Genomic DNA, 19,689 nt, shown 5'->3' with positions numbered 1-19,689 from the left:
GTTTTTCAAGGCTTCCCAGGGAGGGAATCCATTGATGGTGGCAGCCGAACCAGAGCTAAGCTGGTAGTTAAGCTTAGAAGTTTTTCACGCAGGCCCCTACATTTGTACCCTAAAGTTCAAAGTGGAAATCTCAGTCCTAACACCAGGTAACTGAGGATGTAGACCAGTTCTGAAAGCAACATACCTGAGAAGACTTTAGCAGCAGATCTCACCTCCTGGAGCCCAGCAGAAAATCCCAGGTGCACGAGGGAGACAGGTGTAGCTTGATGGGGAATCCATGCAATGAGACAGTGAGTTTGTCTGCTGGGTTATTGTTACATCACACAGCCAGAGAACTCAAGACGACAGGCAAAATGCCCCAGAAAGCTGGTGTCTTGCCATGTGGGAATTTATTTACACAAGTTGGTTTTTTTTCCAGGTTCACACCTAAAAAATAGAGTTACTGAGCCAAATTCATAGATGGTGTAATTCTGTTAAGTCAGTCAAATTGTTCCAGGGATAAATCTGGCACCATAATTATAAGGCAGGGAGAACAGAGATTCTTAGAGATGAGACATGGAGAGCAGACAAGTCAAGAACCATGTGGTCTGTGTATTGCATGTATCACCGTAGTAACAGCTCCCATCGGGACCAGGCCAGGCCTGTTCTACACTGGCTCAGTAAATTCTGGAGACACAGAATCTGGGGGCAGAGGGACGAAGACAAGTGGGTTTGGGCAAGAGCTTCCCATCTCTGGAGAGCTGCATTCAATCCCTGCTCTACGCGAAGCTCAGTGGGTCTGATGGTCACTGGCTAGTCCAGGTCACAACCCCCCTTGAGTTTGGTTCCCAGGCAGCATGGCAATGAGCTAGCCCGGTGGCTATTAGCATATTACCTGCCCTGCCTTTCCTCTGTGTGTCATGAGCTACGGCAAGAGAGTGGAGAGGCTGCCTGAGCCCCAGGCGATCTCTGCAGGCAGGTGCAGAGATTACTTGGCAGGCCCCCAAGGCTGCCAGTGCATTGGGAGCTCTCCAGCGTTTCCTCCCTCTCTACAATTATTTCCTGCCTCCAGAGAAAGAGGAAAGAAACAACAAGAGGCTACAAAGTACTAAACTCGATGCTGCTCTCCTGGAAGCCAATGGAAGTTTCCCAGAGTTCAGTGGGGGCTGGATCAGGCCCTGCCCTAGACTAGAGACAACAAATAAAAGAGATAAATAGCACATGGAGTCCTTGAACTTGAGCCTGATACCCAAGCGCCACATCTGCAATCATAAAACCGCCTGCTCTTAAACCTTTGCCCAGCGCTTCACGTCGTAACCTGTCCACCAAGGCATCTGCCTGTGGGAGAGGGCTCCCAGGTTACCTGTGCAGCTGAAGAAGAGAAGGAGGTGGCCAGGCCTCATAGCGTTACAGGGCACCCAGGTCCCCTCGCTGAGACATATGCCTTTCCTGCTCGGAGCCCTGGTGCTGGGGCAGGCTGAGCCACACTTGCTGGAGAGCTACACTTGGAAGAAGACACTCCAATGGGAAGCCAGCACCCTCATTGCAACTTCTCCAGTGGAGAGTATCTCTGCAGTAAGTCCTGTTCACTTCCTCTTGTCTAGGCATCTTTGGGGTGTTCTCCGTGCATAGTCCTAGTCTGTCTAGGCCTATCACCAAGCAATGGCAGTCACTCCAGAGCGAAGACGGAAGCTAGCTTCCCATTAGAACCACTTACCAGACTCCACTCCTAACTTCCCCAAAAAGAAACCAGATCCCCTGATGGCACATGCCACCTCTCTGCCCAGGAGAGAGTTTGTCTGGGAAGTTTGGGGAAAAAATATCAAAGTTTTGGTGTTTAAATCTTTACACCAAATCACAACAGGGAAACGTGACCTAATTTGTTTTTCTTTTAGCTCACCACATCTTCAAAATGACTTGATCACAAACACCCGATTAGTAGTAATCTGATCCTCTGCTGCCTCAAGTCAGTGCTCCTTCCTACCAGGGCTGTACAGAGGAAAGGCAAAGAGCCAGGAACAGCGAATTTGGAGGGACCAATGGGGTGGGGGAGGGGAGAATACTGGGGAGCAAATGAAGGGGTGGTTTCAGAATGATCTCTAAAGGGGGGGATTGGCAGGGCATGGAGGTCAGTGAAGGGGTAAGAACAGAGCTGGCTGGAAAAAAAACAAGAACATTTTCAAAAGTTGGGAGAGTTTTAATACCAAGGGTTTTATTGTTTTCTTCCTTTCCCCCTGAAAAAGAGGAAGGGAAGGAAAATAACCAAAAGGCCTGATCATTTTTCAGTTTTTAATAGAAACATTTCAAAATCAAAACAAAAAAGTCACAAAATTTTCATTATTGAGACCAGGCCAATTTGTGATGAAAAAAAAAATACTGTTCCAAATGTGTTGGTACAAGGCCCAGTGGTGGGACAGAAAGGAGAGGGGGCATGGAAAGACAGGGGCTTTTATCCGGGTTTGAAAACCAGAAGTCTTTGAAACCATCGAGGGCTTAAAGAGCTTCCCTCCCTTCCATTTGCCACAGCCCACCCATAGAGTGGGTCACTAAAGTTTGCAGGTGGAGAGTCCTTCTTTGGAGGGCTCATGATATCCGACAGTGCAGAGCTGGCTGGCTTTATCATCAGCTGGACAATGTCCGTTACACAAACAAGGAAATTCCTAAACCAAGAACTTGGTTACGAGAGGAGTTAATGCTGAAGGCATGTTTTATCCACAGCTCACACCCCACTTACGAGAATGTTACACATTTAAAAACAAAAATTAAGTGTGGCAATGAACAGTCACTCCCTGCCCCCACCTCACCCCACCTCCAGGCAGTCCAGCTCTCACCGTGACCACACCCCATTTATATACTTCACTCTCAACCTGAACTTTGCCCCCTTGCATTTGCAGAGCTAATATGCCAAGGTCAAAATAATGAGTTACTAGATTATAAAACCCCATTCCCTACTCAAAGGCTATGTCTGCAATACACTCTAACGCTAGCATAAACTGCAGCGCGACGCCCCACACACTGGCTTTAGTTGGTACACAATGGAGCTGAAATAATTCAAAATACAAAGGTGCAAGCTCTGGGGATCACACACGTTACACCAAGCGAAGCAACCATGCATTGCATTCCTACAGGCTCCCTGCGCACGCACACACACACACACACACACCTGAAATCCCTGACAAAGGCCCCATTGACTTCTGCCACAGAACCCAGGAATGCCAAGCACAGGCACGGAACCAGGAGAGTTTTTAAAATACCGGCACATCCAGGGTTGTGTTTGGTCTGCACTTCTGAGCCTTTTGGTTGCGCTCAGGTCACATTCTCAAGCTTTCCTCTGCAACCATGATGCCTGAATGAGCTGAGATTCTCCTGCAATCTCCTGTTTTCAGCAGCCCCCGTGCCTCCGGACCCTGCGCCGCCGGAGCCCGGGAGGGGAAGTGCCCGGCTGGGGGCGCAGGGTCCGGAGGCATAGGGGCTGCCCAAAGCCGGAGCGCTACCGGCTTCACGGTTTGCCGGGCAGCCTCCAGACCCTGCGCCCCCGGCTGGGCGCTTCCCCTCCTGGGCTCCAGCTGCGCTGGGGAAGCGCCGGCCGGGGGCGCAGGGTCTGGGGGCTGCCCGGCAAACCCTGAAGCCGGTAGCGCTGGGGCAGCCCTTTCCCCCTGGCTGGGAGTGGGAGAGAGGAGGGGGCGGTGTTAGCGCGGGGAACCCTATGGTAACCCTAAACACACCCCAACTGCCAGATGTTTGATAGAAGCGTTTGAGGGGCAGTTGGGGTGTGTTTAGGGTTACCATATCTCATAAATAAAAAAAGAGGACCCGCCACGGGCCCTGCCCCCGCCCATTTCCCCACCCCTAGCCACGCCCCAACTCCGCCCCTTCCCCGCCCTAACACCGCCCCCTCCTCCCTCCACCCCGTCGTCACCTAGGAGACCGCACCGTGGGGTCTATGGAACTGCACTACGCATGCAGGGACTGATGTTCACAAGCTCCACACACACAACTGAGGCCTGGTTTTCAGGAGCACTTGAACCCAGATCTTCAAAGGCATTTAGGCACCTGACTCCCATTGAGGCTCTGGGCCTCAGCTCCCAGCAGCTGCCCCTGTGAGGACGCTGATGGCCAGATTTGTCAAGGGCTCCCCACCCTGAACATTGGGTGCTAAGCTCTTGGGGAAAATATCCTGCCTTAATAAACAAGGCATAAAAAACCCTCAAAAGTCCCCTGCCAGAAGCAGTTCCCATAACAGAATGCGACAAGAGGGCAGCTTGAAGGTTAGATGGATGGCAAAAGTCAGGGATGTTTGGATGCAGGGGGTTAGACTTGGGCCATCTGGATTTTCCTCCAGTGAGGAAAAGCCACTGAAATGACCCCTCAATCCGACACGTCATCTTGGAGGTGGGTTTCCCCTCTTGAGTCTGATTATTTTTTCCCTGGTTGTTTTCTCCTTTTGCCCCCCAGAAATCTTTCAAATGATCAATCTCCTTCCCATCTTCATGTCCCATCTCAGAAGAGCAAGCAGTAGAGGAGAGTGGCACTGGCTTAAACAAACAGTCTCTTTAAAAAAAAGAACAAGGAGTCCGGTGGCACCTTAAAGACTAACAGATTTATTTGGGCATAAGCTTTCGTGGGTAAAAAACCCACTTCTTCAGATGCATGGAGTAAAAGTTACAGATGCAGGCATTATATACTGACACGTGAAGAGAAGGGAGTTACCTCACAAGTGGAGAGCCAGTGTTGACAGGGCCAATTCGATCAGGGTGGAAGTAGTCCACTCCCAATAATAGATGAGGAGGTGTCAATTCCAAGAGAGGCAAAGCTGCTTCTGTAATGAGCCAGCCACTCCCAGTTCCTATTCAAGCCCAAATTAATGGTGTTAAATTTGCAAATGAATTTTAGTTCTGCAGTTTCTCTTTGAAGTCTATTTTTGAAGTTTTTTTGTTCAAGCATGGCTACTTTTAGATCTGTTATAGAATGTCTAGGAAGATTGAAGTGTTCTCCTACTGGCTTTTGTATGTTACCATTCCTGATGTCTGATTTGTGTCCATTTATTCTTTTACATAGAGACTGTCCGGTTTGGCCAATGTACATGGCAGAGGAGCATTGCTGGCACATGATGGCATATATCACATTAGTAGATGTGCAGGTGAATGAGTCCCTGATGGTGTGGCTGATGTGGTTGGGTCCTCTGATATGTCGCTAGAGTAGATAGAGTAGAGTAGGCAATGGGGTTTGCTACAGGGATTGGTTCCTGTGTTAATGTTTCTGTGGTGTGGTGTGTAGTTGCTGGTGAGTATTTGCTTCAGGGTGGGGGGTTGTCTGTAAGCAAGGACTGGCCTGTCTCCCAAGGTCTGTGAGAGTGAGGGATCGTTTTCCAGGATAGGTTATAAACTCACATCTCTAAAAAATCCTTGCATGGATTTTTAGATGTACAATCTGAGTATTCATCTTTAGCCTTAAATGCTTGGCTCTCCAGACATAGTTTAAATAAATCCTTCAAAAGACCACCCTTATCTAAAATACACATATGAACCCAGCCTGCCATCGGGCACAGGGGCACCAGTTTAATAATACTGCATAGGGCTCCATAAATCCTCAGGATGGCACTGAAGGCAAATATAGTGCCCATCTTTTAAAAAGGGAAGAAGGAAAACCCAGGGAACTACAGACTACAGCCTCACCTCTGGCCCCAGAAAAATCATGAAGCAGTGTGAGAGGTCCAGACTCACCCCTGCAGCACTTCCTGCTGGTCATCCAGGGAATTAGCTCACCAGCCTCTGGAGCGCCCTCTGCAGGCCGGTGATCCGCCTTATCCTCTTCTCTGGCCCCCGTGTCCCTCCCAGGACCCCGGTGCCCCTTGCCCTGGGTGCTGCCCCCTGGCAATACCCACACACACGCTAGGTCTCCCCTCCCAGGGGAACCCCCACCCACTAACCCCACTTCACCTCAGGATAAGGCCATGGCCAGTCACCAACTAGCCCCCACTCTCTGGGGCAGACTGCAGTATAGGCCACTCATCACAGGCAAGGGAGGTTGGGACCTGCTGCCTTGGCCTAGCCCTGGGCTGCCCTCTGCAACCCCCAGTACCTCTTAGCCTTCTCCTAGGCCACAGCCTGGGGCTATCCAGGCTGAAGCACCTCAGCCTTTCCCCAGCCCTGCTCCACCCAGGTATTCTGTCTTAGCTCCCTGCAGCCAGGCCCATCTCTCTCTATGGGCTCCTGGCTCCCAGCCTTCTTATACAGCCAGCTGGGCTCTGATTGGGGCGTGGCCCAGCTGCAGCTACTTCCCCAGTCAGCCCAGTAGCTGCTTCCCTGCCCCAGCCCTCTCCCAGGGCTTTTCCAACCCCTCAGGGCAGTGTCCACCCTGCTACAAGCAGGTCCTCAAGGAATCCATTTTGAAGCACTTGGAGGAAAGGAAGGTGATCAGGAACAGTCAACATGGATTCACCTACAGCAAGTCATGCCTGACCAACCTAATTGCCTTCTATGATGAGATAACTGGTTCTGTGGATATGGGGAAAGTGGTGGATGTGATATATCTTGACTTTAGCAAAGCTTTTAATATGGTCTCCCACAGTATTCTTGCCAGCAAGTTAAAGAAGTATGGGCTGGATGAATGGACTATAAGGTGGATAAAAAGCTGGCTAGATTGTCGGGCTCAATGGTTAGTGATCAACAGCTCGATGCCTAGTTGGCAGCCGGGATCAAGCGGAGTGCCCCAGGGGTCGGTCCTGTGGCCGGTTTTGTTCAACATCTTCATTAATGATCTGGATGATGGGATGGATTACACTCTCAGCAAGTTCACAGATGACACTAAGATGGGAGGAGTGGTAGATACGCTGGAGGGTAAGGACAAATTAGAGGATTGGGCCAAAAGAAATCTGATGAGGTTCAACAAGGACAAGTGCAGAGTCCTGCACTTAGGATGCACCACTACAGGCTGGGGACTGACTGGCTAAGTGGCAGAAAAGGACCTGGGGATTACAGTGGATGAGAAGCTGCATATGAGTGAACAGTTTGCCCTTGTTGCCAAGAAGGCCAACAGCATATTGGGCTGCATTAGTAGGACCGTTGCCAGCAAATCGAGAGAAGTGATTATTCCCCTCTATTTGGCACCGGTGAGGCCACATCTGGAGTACTGCATCCAGTTTTGGGGCCCCCACTACAGAAAGGATGTGGACAAATTGGAGACAGACCAGCTGAGGGCAACGAAAATGATCAGGGGGCTGGGGCATATGACTTATGAGGAGAGGCTGAGGGAACTGGGATTGTTTAGTCTTCAGCAGAGAAGAGTGATGGGGGATTTGATAGCAGCCTTCAATTACCTGAAAGGGGGTTCCAAAGAGGATGGAGCTCGGCTGTTCTCAGTGGTACCAGATGACGAACAAGGAGTAATGGTCTCAAGTTGCAGTGGGGGAGGTCTAGGTTGGATAGTAGGAAACACTTTTTCACTAGGAGGGTGGTGAAGCACTGGAATGGGTTACCTAGGGAGGTGGTGGAATCTCCATCCTTAGAGGTTTTTAAGGCCTGGCTTGACAAAGCCCTGGCTACAATGTTTTAGTTGGGGATTGGTCGTGCTTTGAGCAGGGGGTTGGACTAGGGTCTGAGGTCTCTTCCAACCCTAATCTTCTATGATTCTTTCTCTATGTGTATGTATAGCGCCTAGTACAATGGGATCTTGATCTTGGTTGGGTCCTCTAATATTTTCCACTATAATAATAAATAATAAACACTAATAAAACTGAATTTCTAACCTAAAAAAGAACCAAGGGGAGAGAAAAAACTTTAAACACATTCCCAGGCCTTCTGTATACCTCATAAGGAAGTGAAAAAATCCCAAACCCATTTTTCTGGGTTGGAGGTCATCTTTAGTCCTGGGACATCACCATAGCCCTGGTCAACACTACACAGTTAGATTGACAGAAGGCAGCTTATGTTGACCTCACTATGTCAGTGTACACACTACAGCCGTGCTCCCGCTGATGTGCCTTCCTACACTGACATCATAACTCCATCTCCAGTGCCCATTGAGAGTAAATAACCACTGGAACAATTTACCCAGGATTCTCCCTCTAGTTCAGACAGGAGCTATTGTGGGGCAGGTCTCTGGCCGGTGCTATCCAGGGGTCAGGCTAGAATGATCACAATGCTCCCGCCTGGCCCTGGAATCTAGGAATCAGTTGAGGCTTGAGCGCTGATACAATCTGGCCTCCCTCAAATTGTCCTTTTCTGGAAAATATTGAATCTCTGTGGTGATCAGACACTAGGAAGTTTTCTTTCTTCCAGCTTCCCCAGCCATGTAGCAGTGAGCACGCTCCAGCAGAGCACCATACCCCTCCTGGCTACTCACTCCTAAAGCCAAGTGACAGCCCTCGGGCCCCTCTGATAGGTGGACTCTCAGCATGCCTGCTACTTTTCAGTCGGCCGCACCTGCTTAATGGGAGCTAGATAGTGGCTGCAGCATGTGTGGGTGGGTGGAAAAGCAAGCTAGCCAGTGGCCTGCGTGCAGAGGTGTGGGTTGTTGGTTTTGTTTTTAAGTTAAAAGGGAGGTAGCACTAAGGAGCAGTTAGAACACAGGCCTGGGAATCAAGAGACCTGGGCTCTAATCCCAGCTCTGTCACTGATCTGCTGGGCAGGGCTTTAGGCAAGTCCCTTCTCCCCTACATCCCTGGTGCCTCAGTTTCCCAATCTGTAAAATGGGGTAATGCTACTGACCTGCTTTGGTGAAGCGCTTTGACACCTGTGGGTGAAAACTTGCAGAAATGCTACATCTGATTGGCAGGGGATGAAGTGTTTGGCAGCATGAGAATGGTTTGCACTTGCCATGATCCACCTGCTCCGGGGGAATGGGATAGGATATGTTTGTAAGAAACAGATACCCCACAAGGGAACACGGCTGTTCCACTGGAATGGAGGGGCATTTCCCCCCAGAACAACGGTCCTCTAAGGCAGGGGCGACAAGCACTTACCCACACTAGCTGTGATTAAGCTAGTCACTAAAAATAGCAGCGTAGCTGCAGTTGCTTGGGTGGTGGGATGGGCGAGCTGCCCTGGGTACGTACGGTCCCCGGGGTGGCTGTGCACCTCCAGCTCTGGTGCAGATGGACCCCGAGGTCCCATACATGGGATGCACTGTGAGGCCCTGAGAATCTACTGAGCAGCCTTGACTCCTGAAGAGACGAGTGATAAAGGGCCTGAGGGCCTCTCTGTCTCCATCTTGTCAGGGAGCCTGTGGCCAATCAGACTCAAGCCAATGGCATCTCCTTAGAAGCCAAGCAGGGATGTGCTGGGCCATAGGGTCCAACTCCTTGGCCAGCTCTTGTACCATTGGCCATTGCACTAGTTCCTCAGGGCCGACCGGGAGCTGCCAAGGGCTCCTTGCCAGCACTGAAAGGTTCTTCTCTAGCATCTCCCCCCGGTTCTTTGTTGCAGATGAAAATGGGATGCGGCATGCAATGATCATTATCCCCTCCTTCCTGGCCTCCTCCACCTTGCTGGTGGTGGCGGTCATCGTCTGGAAGACGTGTCAGAGAGGGAGGGATGCTGAGAGGGAACCCATCATCTTGCTGGAAGGTAAGGACACGAGCTCTGCAGCTTTGGGTCTCACTCCCCAAACAGGCCTTTGCCCATCTCCAGCCCTGGCCCCTTGATCTTGCCAAGATTTTTTAGTGATCACGTCAGCAAAGCTTACTAGGTGAGTCCGGGTTAAGAGAGTTTTCAAGCCCTAATAAGCCTCACGGCTCCCAAATGGCTTGTCTGGATCCCCTCCAGAAGGGACAGAATGCTGCCAGCTGGACACACGGCATGCACCCAGCATGAGACGTGGAAAGGACTGAAAAGGGGATGTGCACAACAGTGCGTGTAAATCTCAGCCAAACCTTTGAGGTGGCTGCTGCTGTGTAATTCAGCTGAACAACCCCTCTGAGAGGGAAGTCAAGATGATCAGAGCACGAGGGAGTTGTGAGTTCAAGTCCTCTTCTCTGACCATTATGTCACACTTCCTGCTGGCTAGTGATTGGTCAAAGTCAGCCAATCATTGAGGGTGTAAGATGAGCAATAGAGGAATATCCCCCCAGGCTACAGTCCTGTTCAGTTGAGGAGGTTCAGCCTGTGTAGCGCACTGAAGCAGGAAGCAAAGATTCCACTAGACTGTAGAGATTCAGCCCGGTTTCTGTTGCACTGGTCAGGGAGATGCCATGGCAACAGGGATCCCAGCCCTCCCCTCGCAGGGCTCTTGTGTGGCACCAAGATTGATTTAGCTCCAGGCCACAATCGTTTCTGGGGATAGCTCCCTTGGCAGCGCCGGCCCTGGAGCCTCTGCAGTGGAAACATACAGTCCAAGCAGAGAGGATCTGGATCCTGAAGTAGTAGCCAGCCGAGAGGGAGCTCGTCAGTCCTGCCACGGTTGAACAGTTCCACTGAAGGTCATGTGTGTCAGCCCCTCTTGTAGACAGAGATCAGCCTTACAGCCCAGCCCTGCTGAGCGCCAGCTGAAAGAAGGTCCATGGAAATACAGCACTGGAGACAGCTGGTGTTTTAGCATGTCCCTTCCTCCCTCCAAATAAAAGGTTGCAATATCATCACATTTCATACATCACCAGGTACAGCACACGAGAGCAGCATTCCAGAGCCCTTTATGCTCAATCACAAACGTAAGGGGAAAAGAAAGAGAAATACAAAGAACTGAAGCAAGGCCCAGAGCCATTCCATCTCCTCTACACCTCTCTCTGTCCTGTGGTGCTGAGGGCTATTGAGGTACCAGAAAATCTCCCAGATTTAAGTGGTAATTTTACTTATGTCTGTTATTGTCCCAGGGGTTTGTTGCCATATTAACACCAACCAAAAGTGAACAAATTATTTGAGGAACAGATATTGCAATCATACACAGACGGTATGCAAAGGTGATGGTAATACTGCAGTGCATCATTAGTTACTAGCCAACAGAGCTGAGTGGTTAGTTGATTTTTTTCAGTTCAGTGGCCAACCTGAAAAACCTGGAAAAAACGGTTTGTTTGAAACCAAAATGTAGGGTTTTTTCCCCTTGCCAAAGTGAAAAAACAAAATTTTTTTATTCGGGTCGAACAAAACATTTTGAATGTCGATTTGAAATGATATTTACAAAACAATTTGTTTGCATTTTCAAAAGAAAACATCAAAACCATTTGTTTAGAAAAAGTCAGACTCAAACATGGTGACATTCCCCCCAAAACATTTTCAGGGTTGGTGGGATGGGATTGGCCTAAACAGTTTGACCCAGATCGGTGAGTAGTTTTGGTGTCTCAAAACTGCATTTTTCAATAAATCTACTGTGACCCGAGGTGCCTGGGGCAGCCCACACTGAAAATGCCCAGGGCAGGGCAGGCTGCAGAAGGAGAGCAGGTTCCCCCAGAACTGGGGGTTAACACGGCAGTTAGATGCCCCAACCAGGCACAAACTTTGCTCCTGATTCCCCACATTGGTTATCAAGAAGCTAAACAAAAAAAGAAATAAATCATCCAGCCCCCTTTATTGCATTCCAGTTCTCTGGCTAGCTCCAGTAAAATGAGGAGCTATTTAAAACTCTGCTCACTATACAAAATGTTCTTCTGATCCCCAAAGGCCAGCCACATTGCCAGGTCAATATTAGTTTGGATCTTATCCAAAACACCACGCTGCCAGCCAGTCTTTAGTAACTAAAACTAAAGGTTTATTAGACAAGAAAAGAAAAAGAAGAGAGTTGTTAAATGGTCAAAGCCATCAGATACATATGTAAGACTTCAGAGTCCATATATCACGTTCTCAGCAGCATTGGTGAGTTTGCTGGCTTGTAGAGTCCCTCTGGAACACATCCAAAGCTTGGATGGGTCATTCAGACCTTTTTTTCAAAGCTTCAGTTTGTAGAGAAGTTGCTCCAGAGGTAAGAAGCCAGATTGAAGACAAAATGGAGATGGAGCAGCTGCCTTTTCTATCCTTTGCCATGTGGTTTGTACATCCTCTGTCCCAAACACAAGCTCACAGCACATGGGCCTGGAAAAACACTTGGGAGTCCCCTGTCCACAGGCATGACTCTAGGTGTCCTGCTGACTCACAGTTGTAGCCCCTGGCTTCTCTCAATGGGTTCATTGTACGGCTGATTACCCTTGACAGGCCATCAAGCAGGCTGGATAGTGCCAATGCCAATCTGGAGTGTCACTCAGAAACACAGCACAAGTTTGATATACAAATATACCACACATTTATAACTCGCACTACGAAGATGGGTTTCAGAGTGGTAGCCGTGTTAGTCTGTATAAGCAAAAACAATGAGGAGTCCTTGGGGCACCTTAGACACTAACAAATTTATTTGGGCATAAGATGATACATACATATAAACACAATTATCATATTTAGCCAATTATAACTTTCCCACTAATACCTTACATGGCATATATTGTAAGATTCAATGCAATTTTGTAATATTGGTATCAATCATATTCTAAATGGTCACCCATATGCCGTACAGCATCACATCTACAAGTTGCCAAAACAATTTCACCAAACTCTACAGTTGCAATCCTGTATTTGGTGGCCATCACCATGGTATCCTGCCACCTTAAAAGACTTAAACTGAGGTGTTCAAAATCTCAGGTCTAGAAACCAGACTCCATGCTCCCTGCAGAACTAGTCAGCTTGGGAAACAGGATTTAATCAGCTTAATCCAGCTGGTCAAAGAGGCATGTCTAAGAGCTGCCACATTCCTTCTGGTCATATTTCAGCAGGGAGTGAATCCCAGAGGTCACTGCCAAGGAATCTCTGTCGCCAGCCTTTATAGGGTTATAACAGCACCGTTCCTTTGAAGACAGGGCTTTGTGTCTGCCCACCACCTTCCACTGGAGAGCCTTGAAGTGCTTTACCAACAGTAACACAATTCCTGCATAAGAAGGAGCAATAGCTTCCTCCTCCTCTCACAGAGAGGGAAAGGTACAGAAAGAAGTGGTGGCCTAGTGGTTTGGGTGGTCCTCTTGCCCTTTGGCGAGCTGGGTTCAACTCCCTGCTCTGCTGCAGACTCCACCTGGGACTTTGGCAAAGTCTCTCTGAGTCTCAGTTCCCATGTGTCCAAAAGCAATACTAGTCTTGCCCAGCCTTGGGGTAGGGGTGTGACTCTACACACTGAGGAAGGTGAGGTGCTCAGATACTCCAATAATGCCAAGTACCTAAGCTAGATTTGCTATGTCAGAAGTTACACAGTGAGTGTGTGCTGGAGCTGGGAATAGAACCCATGCTCAGTGCTGGCTGATGTCTCTCACCGTGTTCTCATGTATGATGATACTTTCTTGGCAGATGATGTTCCAGGGCAAGCTGGGAAGGAATATGACTCCCTGCCAACAGCCACTTCAGCAGAGAGAATATTGGAGTTTAAGGATTCCCTCTTAGCAAAGTGGGAGCTGCCTAAAGACTGGAACATCCAGGAGGAGGCGTTTTTGGGCATGGGGCGATATGGACAGATTTCCCGGGCCACCCTCATCCAAACAAGTTCTTTGGGGCCTTCACTGTCTGTGATTCTGAGGAAACTACCAGGTGAGCAAGTTGGGGAGAGGAGTTTTCTCTCACTGCCAGGTCTGGGCTGTCTGGTGCGTGATGGCCTAGATGGGACGTCTAGAACAGGAGACTGGTCTAGAAAGAAAGCTGCAAGCATTAGCTAGAATTATACTTTAGCCATCTAAGTAAATGTCACAGTGGCCAATTTGGCCAACATAACAAGGTTTGAACCAGGGACCTCCAGAGCAAAATGCATGAGCTACTGCAGCTTGAGTTAAGCCTCTTGCAGGGGAAGACTTGTGTCCTCTGTGACTAGGGGTACGTCTACACTACGAAATTAGGTCGAATTTATAGAAGCCGGTTTTATAGAAATTGGTTTTATACAGTCGATTGTGTGTGTCCCCACATAAAATGCTCTAAGTGCATTAAGTCGGCGGACCGTGTCCACAGTACTGAGGCTAGCGTCGACTTCCAGAGCGTTGCACTGTGGGTAGCTATCCCACAGTTCCCGCAGTCTCCGCCGCCCATTGGAATTCTGGGTTGAGATCCCAATGCCTGATGATGCAAAAACAGTGTCGCGGGAGGTTCTGGGTACATGTCGTCAGGCCCCTCCCCCTCCATCAGAGCAACAGCAGACAATCAATTGGCGCCTCTTTACCTGGGTTACCTGTGCAGACAACATACCACAGCAAGTGTGGAGCCCGCTCAGCTCAGCTCAGCTCACCATCACCATCACCATATGTCATCTGGGTACCAGCAGACATGGTACTGCATTGCTACACAGCAGCAGCTCCTTGCCTTTTGGCAGTAGATGGTGTATTACGACTGGTATCCATCGTCGTCGTATTCCTCAGTGAGTTTGGTCAGCGGCACCTGGGCAGACATGTTTTGTCTCCTGGAGACTCAGTCCTGCCGGCAGTCCTATTGAACCGTCTTGACGATGATGGCTAGCAGCCGTAGTACAGCATTTTCTGCCAAGCTCCCAGAAGATGCCAATGGCTATCAATCATGCTGCACCGTCTGCTGCCAGCTTAAGATGTAAAAAATAGATGGACCAGATTTGTTCTGTATTCATTTGCTTCCCCCTCCCTCCGTGAAATCAACGGCCTGCTAAACCCAGGGTTTTGAGTTCAATCTTTGAGGGGGCCATTCTGTGTGACAGTTGTTTGTGTTTCTCCCTGATGCACAGCCACCTTTGTTGATTTTAATTCCCTGTACCTGTAAGCCATGTTGTCACTCACCCCTCCCTCCCTCCCTCTGTCAGACAATAGTTTCGTGCCTTTTTTCAGCCCAGACGCCATAGCACTGGGATCATAGAGCCCGCTCAGATCACCGCAGCAATTATGAGCACTATGAACACCACGCGCATTGTCCTGGAGTATATGCAGAGCCAGAACATGCCAAAGCAAAACCAGGCGAGGAGGCGATTGCAGCGATTGCAGCATGGCGACGAGAGTGATGAGGAAATCGACATGGACATAGACCTCTCACAAAGTACAGGCTCCAGCAATGTGAAAATCATGGTGTTACTGGGGCAGGTTCATGCCGTGGAACACCAATCCTGGGCCCGGGAAACAAGCACAGACTGGTGGGACCGCATCGTGTTGCAGGTGTGGGATGATTCCCAGTGGCTGCAAAACTTTCGCATGGGTAAGGGCACTTTCATGGAACTTTGTGACTTGCTTTCCCCTGCCCTGAAGCACCAGAATACCAGGATGAGAGCAGCCCTGACAGTTGAGAAACGAGTGGCGATAGCCCTGTGGAAGCTTGCAATGCCAGACAGCTACCGGTCAGTCAGGAATCAATTTGGAGTTGTCAAATCTATTGTGGGGGCTGCTGTGATCCAAGTAGCCAACGCAATCAAAGACCTGCTGATATCAAGGGTAGTGACTCTGGGAAACGTGCAGGTCATAATGGATGGCTTTGCTGCAATGGGATTCCCAAACTGTGGTGGGGCGATAGATGGAACCCATATCCCTATCTTGTCACCGGAGCACCAAGCTACCGAGTACATAAACTCAAGAGGTACTTTTCAATGCTGCTGCAAGCCCTGGTGGATCACAAGGGACATTTCACTAACATCAACGTGGGATGGCCGGGAAAGGTACATGATGCTCGCGTCTTCAGGAACTCTGGTCTGTTTCAAAAGCTGGAGGAAGGGACTTTCTTCCCGGACCAGAAAATAACCGTTGGATATGTTGAAATGCCTATAGTTATCCTTGGAGACCCAGCCTACCCCTTAATGCCATGGGTTGGCCATTTAAAATGGGTTTGCAATGTAAAAGGAGGGGCTGCAGTTTCCGGGTTAACATGCAGCACAAACCCAACGACCCCCCCCCCCCACACACACAATTCTCTGGGATGATCACTTCACCCCTCACCCTCACCGCGTGGCTAACAGCAGGGAACATTTCTGTTCAGCCGAGCAGGAACGGGCACCTCTGAATGTCCCTTTAATAAAATCACCCCATTTCAACCAGGTGACTGTGAATGATATCACTCTCCTGAGGATAACAAAGAGAGATAAGGAATGGATGTTGTCTGCATGCCAGCAAAACACCGGGACCATACGCTGCCATGCTTTGTTATGCAATGATTCCAGACTACGTGCTACTGGCCTGACATGGTAAAGTGTCCTACCATGGTGGACGGGATAAGGCAGCCCTCCCCAGAAGCCTTTTGTAAAGGCTTTGGGAGTACATGAAGGAGAGCTTTCTGGAGATGTCCCTGGAGGATTTCCGCTCCATCCCCATACACGTTAACAGACTTTTCCAGTAGCTGTACTGGCCGCGATTGCCAGGGCAAATTAATCATTAATCATTAAACACGCTTGCTTTTAAACCATGTGTAATATTTACAAAGGTACACTCACCAGAGGTCCCTTGTGTGTCCTCAGGGTCTGGGAGCACGCCTTGGGTGAGTTCAGAGGTTACTGGTTCCAGGTCCAGGGTGATAAACATATCCTGGCTATTGGGGAAACCGGTTTCTCCGCTTCCTTGCTGTGAGCTATCTTCATTGTCTTCATCATCATCTTCCTCGTACCCAGAACCCTCTTCCCTGTTGCGTGATTCTCCATTGATAGAGTCAAAGCACACGGTTGGGGTAGTGGTGGCTGCACCCCCTAGCATGGCATGCAGCTCCGCGTAGAAGCGGCATGTTTGCGGCTCTGCCCGGACCTTCCGTTTGCCTCTCTGGCTTTGTGGTAGGCTTGCCTTAGCTCCTTAATTTTCACACAGCACTGCTGTGCATCCCTGTTATGGCCTCTGTCCTTCATGGCCTTTGAGACTTTTTCTAATATTTTGCCATTTCGTTTACTGCTACGGAGTTCAGCTAGCACTGATTCGTCTCCCCATATGGCGAGCAGATCCCGTACCTCCCGTTCAGTCCATGCTGGAGCTCTTTTGCGATCCTGGGACTCCATCATGGTTACCTGTGCTGATGAGCTCTGCGTGGTCACCTGTGCTCTCCACGCTGGGCAAACAGGAAATGAAATTCAAAAGTTCGTGGTGCTTTTCCTGTCTACCTGGTCAGTGCATCTGAGTTGAGAGTGCTGTCCAGAGCGGTCACAATGAAGCACTGTGGGATAGCTCCCGGAGGCCAATAACGTCGAATTCCATCCACACTACCCCAAATCCGACCCGCAAAGGCCGATTTTAGCGCTAATCCCCTCGTCGGAGGTGGAATAAAGAAACCGGTTTAAAGGGCTCTTTAAGTTGAAAAAAAGGGCTTCGTCGTGTGGACATGTCCAGGCTTAATTCGATTTAACGCTGCTAAATTCGACCTAAACTTGTAATGTAGACCAGGCCTCAGGCACCACGGGGGGGAGGAGAGGGTCCTGTACCACACACTCACCAGTGGGACAGACACCACTTATTAAATAAGAGCATGTGACCAGGGAAACCTAAGCAGCTTTTAGGAATTCCTCCTTCAGTGTCTCTAGCTCCAGGATTCTTTGGTGACCTCCCCTCCCCCCCAGCTGCTGCTCCAGTCTGATGGTGCAGGAGAAAGGCTCAGACAATGCAGCTCCTATTGCAGGCATGACAGAAGCAGGAGACTTTCCGGACAAAACGTTCATAAACAGAGGCCTACAAAAATGCATGTGCACATGTGCTGCCATATGCACAAGTGCAACTATTCCAATTTGCACATGCGTGACCCCTTTTAACCCACTGAAGGTCTTTGTCTCCCTCTAGTGGCTGGACAGGTGAAATGTTTGAGTCCACTACAGCCCCAAGATGCCTGTATCAACTCCAATAGCCCAAAGAATAGACTTGCTTTTAGAGCCAGAGGTCCCTGGTTGAGTCGCTGCAGATGACTGAGCCGGAGGCAGGGGGCACAATGGGTAAATGTGTGTACAGTAAGGGGGCATTTTTGTCCACCAGCCTGGCTGCCTATAGTTTGAAAATCAGCCCCTCCAGTTTGTTGTGAGATAAGCTCTGTTACTATTTAAATGTAAGGAGGGGGTGAGGTGAGGTGCAGTGGCTGAGTGGTTAAGGTGCTCAACTACAATCTAGATGGGTGTGGGTTCTAGTCTTAGTTGATCTCCCACTAAAAACCTGCTTCCAGTTCACCCAGCTACAGAATGAGTACCTGCTCTGTTGCGTCAGGGCAGCCCAAGGTGGTTGGCTGTTTCACATCCTTGTTACTGTTGGCTATGAATCTGCTGTGCCTTAGCCATGGCAGCCCAACAAACCATTGGGTTAGGAGACCTTTGACTGTCAAAAGCAAAAGATTCACTTTGGTACATTCTTTCTATAGTCTGGCTATTGTGTTCTAGTTCTGGGCCACAGCCAACACACCTTGTCCAAATCAAGAGCAGATAGTCCTGATATCACTAGAATGGGGAGAACCAAAATCATGGATCTAAACAGGGCATGCGATAGACCAAGCCTCATGTAGCAAATCTGGCTCTGTGCTGCAAATCCAACCCATATCTGGTCCCTGTTGAGCCACATTTTGCTCCTCAAGGGTTAGTCCCCTTTCTTGTAGACCATCAGCTTTCCTCCTCTTGGTGCCCATGCTTGGTATTAATGTTGCTTCTGGTTCCTTTCCATCAGTGGCCACCAGCCCTCAGGAAATGAAGGATTTTATAGAAATGATGAAGTTTCACATCAAGATCTGTAAACATGACAGCCTGGTGAAGGTCCTGTGGTGTCAGAGCCAAGCACTACCCCTCTGCCTCATCCTGGAGGCCATGAGCCTAGGAAATTTACTGCAGTTCCTGTGGCAAGCCCGTCAGGTGAGAGGAGCTGTTGGGTTTTGACGTGGGCAAGCTGTAGTGGGGGAATGCCGGGCAATGCACCACCCTCAGCCCCCTTCCACTTCTCTCTGCATTGCGGCCTTTTTAGGGTTAATGTAATTCTCCAAGCAGAAGTGGGAAAACATTTGACTTTAGCAAATGCACTCCAAGACGTGTTGGGATAAAGTCAGGAGAGTTGGAAAGTCTCATGATGTTTGTGTGAAAGCCCCAATTTGATAGAGTTCAAGGCCAGAAGGGATAGAAAGCCCAGGCCATTGCATTTCACCCAGTAACCTCTGTGTTGAGGCCAAAGACTTTAGTTAAAGAATTTCAGTCCTGGAGACCAAACTTGTGAGGCAGAGAACAGGAGAGTCTGAGGTGCCACCAATGCCTGAGACCCCTGCAATGGCAGGGGATTGATATGTGAGATTTGCCCTGATGACTCCAGCAGGCGACCCATGCTCCATGCTGCAGAGGAAGGTGAAAACCTGCAAGTCCCCTGCTAATCTGACCTGTGGAAAAAGTTCCTGGAGTCATATTATTCCATGAGAATCTCAGTTTTCATTTTTTTTAAAGTTAGTTTTTAGCCCTCTTGGGGCTGTGTGACCTGAGTGAAGGTCCCCGGGATGAAGCCCCTCATCCTGCCTATGGCCTGGATCCCTGTGCAGACCCAGGAGGGGCCGGGCTGGCTGGTAGTTGGGGTTTTCCAAGGTATCAGCTGTGAGATCCTGTTGGGGGATGACTGTGTCTCTTTGGGACAGGATCCAGGCCCTGCTCCTGTAATGGCCAAGAATTTGAATTTGAATCCAGGGAACCAATCGGCTGAGACTGAAGGGGTCAGTAAAAGTGCAAATGGCCTGGATGGCAGTGGGGAGGAGCTGCTAGGCTCAGGGTACCTGCCTGTCTGTAACCAGACCCCTGGGGCTGAGCGGGAGGGAGAGATGCTCCCCGCCTCCCTGCACACCGGAGAAGGGGCCACGC

At 49.6% G+C, this 19,689-nt stretch overlaps 1 protein-coding gene across 1 annotated transcript in view; it reads left to right on the top strand.

The window, feature by feature from the left end:
• The first annotated feature begins 1,029 nt into the window (after positions 1-1,029).
• The window catches only part of LOC128825953 (tyrosine-protein kinase STYK1-like), a 32,821-nt gene continuing 14,161 nt past the window's right edge, over positions 1,030-19,689 (top strand). Inside the window, exons 1-4 of the mRNA XM_054008854.1 lie at positions 1,030-1,554; positions 9,405-9,545; positions 13,272-13,508; positions 18,527-18,708. Coding sequence (XP_053864829.1) covers positions 1,503-1,554; positions 9,405-9,545; positions 13,272-13,508; positions 18,527-18,708 — 612 coding nt within the window. The 5' untranslated portion in view covers positions 1,030-1,502. The remainder of the gene's footprint in view (positions 1,555-9,404; positions 9,546-13,271; positions 13,509-18,526; positions 18,709-19,689) is intronic.

Source organism: Malaclemys terrapin, chromosome 19 (assembly GCF_027887155.1).
Source record: "Malaclemys terrapin pileata isolate rMalTer1 chromosome 19, rMalTer1.hap1, whole genome shotgun sequence".
NCBI lineage: Eukaryota > Metazoa > Chordata > Testudines > Emydidae > Malaclemys > Malaclemys terrapin.
This window is presented reverse-complemented; position numbering and strand designations above follow the sequence as displayed.